This window comes from Protobothrops mucrosquamatus, unplaced genomic scaffold, assembly GCF_001527695.2.
Source record: "Protobothrops mucrosquamatus isolate PMUCROS unplaced genomic scaffold, P.Mucros_1.0 scaffold718, whole genome shotgun sequence".
Classification (NCBI taxonomy): domain Eukaryota; kingdom Metazoa; phylum Chordata; class Lepidosauria; order Squamata; family Viperidae; genus Protobothrops; species Protobothrops mucrosquamatus.
Window position 1 is genome coordinate 559,376 of NW_015386998.1, and position 9,249 is coordinate 568,624.

At 35.8% G+C, this 9,249-nt stretch overlaps 1 protein-coding gene across 2 annotated transcripts in view; it reads left to right on the forward strand.

The window, feature by feature from the left end:
• The window catches only part of TXLNG (taxilin gamma), a 21,042-nt gene extending 15,121 nt beyond the window's left edge, over positions 1 to 5,921 (forward strand). For both annotated transcript variants that reach the window (XM_015818323.1, XM_015818324.1), the window contains exons 9-10: positions 2,172 to 2,267; positions 2,823 to 5,921. In XM_015818323.1, the coding sequence (XP_015673809.1) occupies positions 2,172 to 2,267; positions 2,823 to 3,149 (423 nt within the window). In that variant the 3' untranslated portion in view covers positions 3,150 to 5,921. The remainder of the gene's footprint in view (positions 1 to 2,171; positions 2,268 to 2,822) is intronic.
• Positions 5,922 to 9,249: the final 3,328 nt, after the last annotated feature.

A 9,249-nucleotide genomic window follows, 5' to 3' on the forward strand; every position in this document is an offset into this window, starting at 1 on the left:
TAATGGTAGAAGATGTGAACTTGATAAAACAGATTAAAGATCAAAGTAGAGCCCATATTAGGAGAATATACAGTGTTTTGATAGAATTTGATTCGGAAACGGAATTGGTTAAAGATTGTATGATTAAATGGGCTCAAAATATCCAAGAACCAATTAAATTGGAAACTTGGGAGAAAATTTGGGTAAGAAATGTCAAGTTTACTCAAGCACAGAATTTAAGGGAAAATTTCTACAAAATGTTTTATAGATGGCATTTAGATCCTCAAAAATTGTCTTGCGTGTATTCGAATCTTCAACCAAAATGTTGGAGATGTGGTAGTATGGATGCTACTTATTATCACATCTGGTGGACATATAGGAATGTTAAAGCTTTTTGGATTAAGATTTGGTGGAATATTCAACAGATTTTTAAGAAAAAGATAAAATTTACACCGCAGTTATTTTTATTGGGTATCATGGACAATTTGGATCAAAAAGAAATGACACTGATGTTGTATTGTATAACAGCAGCAAGGACATTAGTTGCTCAAAATTGGAAAAAAAAGATATTACCAACTATGGATGATTGGAGACAGAAAGTATCATATTTTGCAGAGATGGCAAAAATATCTGCGTACCTGAAGGATCATTCTCAGGAAAAATTTATCTCAATATGGAGAAGATGAATAGATTATATTCAGAGAAAGTATGAACTGAAAAATTATTATGTAGCTTTTGATTAAAAATTTAGAATAAAATTAGGTATATTCCATATTGATATAACTTAAAAAAAAATTTTTTTTGTTATAATTTAATGTTATTTTAGAGTCACAGTAATTTTGTACTAGTGTGTAGTAATAATGAGTAGTTTTGATTAGTATTGGATGATTGTGCATTTATTTCCTAGATTAGCTTTGGGAAGTCCTGGGGGGGAGGGGGGAGAGGGGTAGGTTGGTATTATAGATTTATATGTATATATATGTATGATTTTCTAAGGAGGTGCCCGGTGATACCCCAACTGCATTGACGGGATGGCTGAGGGGGAAAGGGAGGTAGGTAAGAGGGAGGAAGGAGGAGTGGTGGTAGGTAGGCAGGAGGAAGGCGTAGGTAAGTGAGAGGGTGGTGCGGGAGGGGGACACCGGACACGTCCGTGAATGTATTGATTTTTTTTTTCTTTGGTTGATATTGTGATAAAAGATTTATGTTTTTGTTTTTCAATGAAAAATCAATAAAAATTTATTTAAAAAAAAAAAAAATAAACCCATCAGGCAAAATTAAATCCACAATACAAGAGGGTTCACAAGGCAAGAAAAGTCCAGAGTCCCAAGGACACAATTCAAGTCAAGGCATGTTGTCAATCCAAAGCAAGGCAAGAATCACAATAACCAGAAAACACACTTCTCTTTACAAGAAATCTGGCTGACCTTCTCTGCTCCTGCCTTTTCTCTGCCCTATGTGTTCTTGGATCAGGTGCAGAAGGCAGTTCCTCTTCCTCATTACTGACCAGCTGTAGCTGCATGTTTTCTCCACTTGAAGCTTCAAAGCTATCATGCTGCAGCTGTGCTTCAGCCAAATCCCTCTCAGACAGCTGCCTGGGACCATTAACCGGACGTGCCTGGAACTGGTTGGGGCCCCTCCAGACGTGCCTGGAACTGATTCATCTTCCTCTGATCTGACATCTGGAGAGATGTCTGGGGAAGCATCCAGGGGAGTCGTCATGGCTATTTTTAATTATTTCAATAAGCATTCATTTCTTGCAACAGACAACATTCTATCCACTACCTTTCTCAAAATTGTACACCTTATTTTCTTTCCCATCTTTAGTAAAAAAAAAAATGTCAAAATATACAAATTCATCTGTTTTCTCTGTTTTTTGCCATTTGTGTGAAATTTGCAATCATTCACCCAATTATCTCAGTCTTTGGTTAATTTTCTCATGCATGGTGCCAATTCTATCATACAATTGTCTTAACATTTGCTATAAATTATTTGGGTTCTCACCATTTATTTTTGTTTGTAAAATGATTATATACTTTGTTTTAAATCTTGTGAAAGAAAAGCAATTAATTTTTTTAAAATAAAAACTAGATTTTATCTCAAGAGACTGAGCAATCTGGGTGCTGCAGTGAGAAACAGTAGATTAAAATGTTCATTTACAACTATTTGCTAAAAATCAGTGTAATTAATTTCAGATGACCAAAAAAATAAAAAAACTGGAAAAAGAAATAGTAGTGTGGCGTACAAAATGGGAAAACAACAACAAGGCTCTCTTGCAAATGGCTGAAGAAGTGAGTATCGATTTCCATTCTTAAAAATCAAAATTCTATTTTTAGTTCTTATTTTATAGTTTGAACTAAATGAAACTCAAAAGTTACTCAGTGATTAATTATAAAACAGTATTTCAAAAAATATAATGTGACTTACAGGGTCTGCTTATATTTTAAATTGAAATGTTGCTAGTGCTATATTCCATAAAAAGATGTTGCCATCTTCATAATAAAAATGTATTTCGTTTGTATCTGAATGTTTTCAATCATCAGGAAAAACACAAAGTGTTTTTGTTTGCACAAAATAAGTTGTATATCACTTTTATTTAAACCATCTAGTGAGTGGGAGTTGCAATAAACTCTTCAGATTAAAGAAGGGGACTTTTATATGGGAAAATAGAACTTGAATATACCAAGAAAGGGGAATTGGAATTGTGGTCCTCGTAAATGACAGATTTTGAAGCCATAACTGGCCAGTAAAAAGGTTTTGTAGTTTTCTCATTGGCTGTTTTAATAGAGTTGAAATACATTGTGTAAGATTCTTCTGGGTTCTCTATACTGTCTTGTTTATTACAGAAGACCGTTAAGGACAAAGAATACAAAGGTTTCCAAATAAAATTGGAGCGTTTGGAAAAGCTATGTAGAGCTCTTCAAACAGAAAGAAATGAGTTAAATGAGAAAGTGGAAATTCTTAAAGAACAGGTTTCTTCAAGAGAAGCAGATGTGGATCTAGCTGTACCTGTATTGCAATCATGCACGCTCAACTCTCATGAGAAGCTGGAGATTTCTACTAATAAAGAACAAGAAAGAATCCAACCAGATATCGAAACAAGAGCGGCAAATGAAGGCTCTGAAAAAACTGTCAGTTTGGTTTCCATTCCTACTACAGATTTTGTTGACTAAAATGTAAACATTGTGTTAAGAGATATATTTTGTATATAACTTTAACTGGTGGTGGTAACTATTAGTTTTGTGGTGAAAATTTTCTTACTTTTTCTACCATATCTGTATTTTCTTAGAACAGAACAGAATTTGCCTGGTACAGGAAGCTGCATAGCAGCTATTGAATAGCTTATCTATAAAAATAATCCACAACTGTATTGCACATTTGCATTTTTTTTTTTACAAAAGAACCCCAGTAAGAATGCATGCAGTGTTTTTCTTCTTATTCAGTAATCCATTACTGTGTCATCTAAGACCCACATACAGTTTTGTCATCATGTTAAGGGAACAACTTCAATCAGTCTTTGAGCTTAAATCTGTGTAGTAAATTAAAATTTAAAGCTGAAATGAGATTACCAAGCAGGCCAGTAAAATACAATTTGGTGTGTGACTGGCCATACTGATATGAAAAAGCTGAATAATCTTACAGGGTTTAGCGTAGCTGCTAACTTGCCCACAGCCATGATTTAACCTTGCATCTGGAAAAACAGGGTGTTACAATTCATATTTCTCAGGATTGTCTGATAGTCAATATAAATTAAGTAACTGTTCTTTCTGTTAAATTGAAGGAAATAAGGCAGAAAACAAGCATTGGTAATTTGTCTAAATAGTCACTAACCTAAATCTGGATGTATTTTGAATGCACTACTCTTGTTGCAATGATTTTTTAAAAATGAGCTGTAATATAAAAACTGGTCATGCATAGTTGCAGCTTATTAAGTGTAACAAGATTTTTGGTAGTGGTTGCTAGATTAAAATATATAATCTATGGGACAGGGCTTTTGGGGAATTCTTTTTTTGCCTACTTATTAGTGTGAAATAGTGAGCATATATAAATGCACCATCACTTAAAAATGATTGCAATGAACCACACTCAGTACAGGAAATCCTAAAGTGTATATTTCATAAGATACACATTCTTATAAAAACTGGTTTGTCCATGATAAAGTGAATAAATTATATAATTTCTCTAATCCAAAATACAGGAAAAACATTCTGGTCTCAACTATTATTTTTGTAAAATGAAATGTCTTACTAGACAAAACATACACATAAATGGAAGTGCCTTCTGATATCTGAGTTACTTTGAATTTGGCACTTCAGTATTTATGTTCTAATAAATGCACAGCATACAAGACTATACTTTTTTATGATTAAAATTATGAATGTAGGTCAGTTGCAAAAGTTGAGGTATCTCCCATAATCTGTTTTTGTTTTGTTTTTTTATGAAAAAAGGGACCAAAAGAATGCTGCTAGGTTACATGCTGCTGTTAACTCTGCCTACATACGATCTAATATCAGCTTTCTAGTTGTTCTGTTTGGAGAAATGTAAAACATAACAAATTCTGGTACCTAGTTTGGATTCATTTTCTTGAAGTTTTTCTTATTTAAGTACATTATTGATAAATTCTCTCTTTATCTGCCTTCTCACAGTTTAGTTACAAATTATTTGAATTTGAGGCTTTACTGATTTATTATCCTTCTTATATATTACAATATACAACATCCTAATTGAAACAAAGATTGAAGAAAACCTTTGGAATTTTTGTACCTTTGAGCAAAATCAATTAATATTAATAGTATACTTGGAAAGTCCTGAATTGGAAACTGGCCACTTGTATTTTGTTTCTTAACATATATTTGCATTTTCTTTTGTATGAATTCCAAGTTCTGTAAGGTAAGCAGTTGATGTATAGTGGAAAATACAAATACAAAATACAAAGCCCAATTACGCTGTCATCAAATCTACAGCTAGAATTGCAAACACTTTCAGCTTGTAAAACAGCACAAAACAGCTGAGAAATAGGATAGTGAAACAAATGCATGTTGAAAGTAAAAACTGCAAAAATATTCCCTGGCAGATATTATATTTTGATTAGTTTTACCTGTGACTGCAATTGGTCTAATTGTAGGCAAGGGTAGGGTTTTTTTAACCAGTTGCAATTATAGATGCATAAAATGAAGCTATTGAAATAATGACGGCTTTTCAAAAAAAACTTGCTCATGCAATTTTTCTTCAACTTTTTCTTCAGTCTAAATGTGGGTTTTTAAAGTCTCAAACATTCCATGCATTGAACAATAGAGGGCTAGTACAGGACAAGCTCATTACTTGTCTCTTTTGCCATACAGTGGTATGCTGCACTGCCATTTTTCTGCTGATTTGTTCAATGTACTTTAGTTATACAGCTCATGCTTATTATAGGCAGCTAGCTGTGTGTAAATTGATAATCATGTGCTTATAAAAACTGAAAGCTATTGCTTATACCTCCAGTACTTTATACCTGCAGTTGATTTGCATCCAGTGTGTTCAGTATAGGGGGTGCACAATTTTTAATATTGTGTAACTTGGGCTTCAGATAATAAATAGCTACGCCCTAGAATTCTTTGGAACATAAGTATATACATGCACATTTTAGGGCTGAATCTTTCTAATTCATTCTTTTCTTACACCTGGTTTTGTTGCAGTTCAATTCTCAGGTGTTACAGAAAATCTACCTCTTCAAACCATAGATGGAAATAACTGTGAAAAGTGATGCAGAACTTTAGCTTGTGCTGAATGCTGCTTTATTATAGCAACCCATACCCATGAAAAATGCTGACTAAATAGGCACTCTTGGTTTTTGCTTTTCAGGAACATTTTGTAGAAATTTTTCACTAATGTGAAACTGAAATTTTATCTACTCCGTTCTGTGTAGATTAAGTAAATATGTGTGCTTAATATATTAGACTCTGTGTATTTTATTCTAAATTAAGATTGGTTTTGTTTTTCTCAATATCAGTTTTTTTCACAGATGTGTGATCATCATCACATTGTTGCTTGAGTTAAAATGCCTTAATTGTAATGATGACATTCAGTTTTGTGTCTCTGGTTTGGTATCAAAAAAAGTTAGAATAGAAATTAAAACTCTTGAGAGTTGAGTGCCTGAATGGAAAAAATGTCTCCTGTAGATGATGACAATGCTATGATTCCTAATGTTTACTGACGAACCTTATAGCCTAAGACCTCTAAAATTTCTATAGCTTTACATTGCTTCTGAGACAAGCATCAGCAGTCCTATGCACACACTCCTCTAAATTAGCTATGCGCAACTAAGAAATAGGGAGATGTATGTGTTAAAATGTGCTATGAACCTCTACTGTGCAAAAGTTGAAAGACCTATGTGAGGAGGGTTTACTTAATATAAGAAGTTGAGAGCATCCTTGGCTGCAGGAGATTAGTGTAAATATTTGAACCACAAAGCAAGATGTAGGCCTGTAAAAGATTTCAGTATTATGGAAGGAATTTTCAAAAGCTACTGAAGTTATTCTGTTTCTTTCTCCCTCAGAATTAAAAATGAATGGGGAATCTGACATCACTGCTCTAAAACTAACAGTTCTTTATCACAGTTCAGATAGGCTGCCATATAGGTTTAATCATATACTGGATTATTTAGCTGATAGGCATCCATCTAATAATAATAATAACAATAATAACAATAGTAATAATAGTAATAATAATAATAATAATAATAATAATAATAATAATAATAATAATAATAATAATAAAAATTGGAAGGGACCTTGGAGGTCATCGAGTCCAACCCCCTGCTCAGGCAGGAAACCCTACAGCATTTCAGACAAATGGCTGTCCATTCTCTTCTTAAAAACTTCAGTATTGGAGCATTCACCTCTTCTGGAGGCAGGTTGTTCCATTGGTTAATTGTTCTAACTGTCAGGAAGTTTCTCCTTAGTTCTAGGTTGCTTCTCTCCTTGATTAGTTTCCATCCGTTACTTCTTATCCTGCCCTCAGGCGCTTTGGACAATGGCTTGACTCCCTCTTTGTGGCAGCCCCTGAGATATTGGAACACTGCTATCATGTCCCCCCTCGTCCTTCTCTTCATTAAACTAAACATACCCAATTCCAGCAACCGTTCCTCATATGTTTTAGCCTCCAGTCCTCTAATCATCTTTGTTGCTCTTCTCTGTACTCTTTCTAGAGTCTCAGCATCTTTTTTACATCGTGGTGACCAAAACTGGATGCAGTATTCCAAGTGTGGCCTTACAAAGGCATTGTAAAGTGATATTAATACTTCACGTGATCTTGATTCTATCCCTCTGTTAATGCAGCCCAGCACTGAGTTGGCTTTTTTGGCAGCTGCAGCACACTGCTGGCTCATATTTAAGTGATTGTCCACTAGGACTCTGAGATCCCTCTCACAGTTACTACTATTGAGCAAGGTACCCCCTATACTATACCTGTGCATTTGGTTTTTCTTGCCTAAATGTAGAACCTTAACTGTTTTCACCATTGAATTTCATTTTGTTAGATAGCGCCCAGTGTTCAAGTCTGTCCAGGTCCTCCTGTATCTTAAGCCTGTCTTCTGGAGTGTTGGCTATTCCTGCCAGCTTGGTGTCATCCGCAAATTTGATGAGTTCCCCATCTATCCCCTCGTCCAAATCGTTGATGAAAATGTTGAAGAGCATTGGGCCTAGAACAGAGCCCTGGGGCACCCGACTACACACTTCCCTCCATGTAGATGCAATTCCATTGAGGACCACATGCTGAGTACGGCCGGTCAGCCAGCTACGAATCTATCTGGTGGTGATGCTGTCTAACCCACATTTTTCTATCTTGTCGAGTAGTAGGTTGTGATCTACTTTATCAAATGCCTTACTGAAGTCCAAGTAAATTATATCCACAGCATTCCACTGATCCGCTAATTTTGTCACTTGGTCAAAGAATGCAATAAGATTTGTCTGGCATGATCTGTTTTTGACAAACCCATGTTGGCTTTAGTAGTGATTTTGTTTGCCTCTAGGTGTTCGCTGATTTGTTGTTTGATTATCTTTTCCAGAATCTTCCCAGGTATTGAGGTCAGGCTGATAGGTCTGTAATTTGGACCTAGGTAAAAAAAAGGAAAAAACTTCTACCCTTGATGTAGTCGAGAAAAGGTCAGGAGACCATCAAGGGGTCACGAGGTTCTAGAAACTTTTTATATCAAGTCACCAAGACTCTAGTGTAGACGGTCAAGCTTGAGAACCTTGGGGTGTAATCCATCTGGTCCTGGTGATTTGAACTCGTCTAGGCTGGACAGGTACTCACTTGTCATTTTTTTGCCTATCTTGTGTTTCTATACTGTTTTTATGGCACTATTTTTGATAGGATGGTCTGTTTTTTCCCTTTGTGTAAAGACAGATGCAAAAAATGAGTTAAATAGTTCTGCTTTCTCCCTATTTTGCTTGTCACCTTCTTGCCACTTTCGCCCACTAATGGACCAATCATTTCCTTCACTTTTTTCTTGTTTTTTACATGTTGAAAGAAGCTTTTTTTGTTATTTTTGACTCTCACAAAATGTTTTAAGTCTTAAAGCCTTTTTAAAGATTTTAATTATTGCATAATAACATATTCAATAACAAGACAAAACGTAAGTTACCTTCTAAGACTAAATTTATTTTTCCCAAAGCACTAACCCGTATCCCATTATTCTGAATGATAGCCTTCCACCTAAGAGAAATACTCATTACCAAAAAATGAAAGGGTTAGGGTTAGTCTGGAAAAAAAGAATAAAAGGAATAGATTTTTTATTTAACTTGATGATTGAGAGTAGGATTCAGTCTTACCTTGCTTCGTGTGTTTCCTTATCATTATTCAATTCAAGCAGACACCGGTAATTTTAAACAATATACAGACATCTGAAAATATTAAAATGTGTAGTTTATGAAATTATTGTACAATTACAAAGTTTTAACTTTATATGGATTATGGAATAGCACAATGATAGTGAACCTTTTAGAGACCAAGTATCCAAAAACCGCCCCACCCCCCTGACCCACCCCGGCTCCCGCTCTACCCCACCCCCACCCGCCCGCAGGGCCACCCACCGCCTCCACAGCCTGCCGAAGGAGATCGCCCAGGCGGCCCTGCAGCGTCATGACCATGCCCTCTGCCTGTGCCCCGCAGCATCATCTGCGCATAATGGGGCTGCCTGGCTGCCATGATCTTGGCTGCGCTGCTCCACACGGGCCGCGCCTGGGGGCGACTCTCCTCTGGGGCGGCTGCTGGTGAGGAGGGGGCCACGGG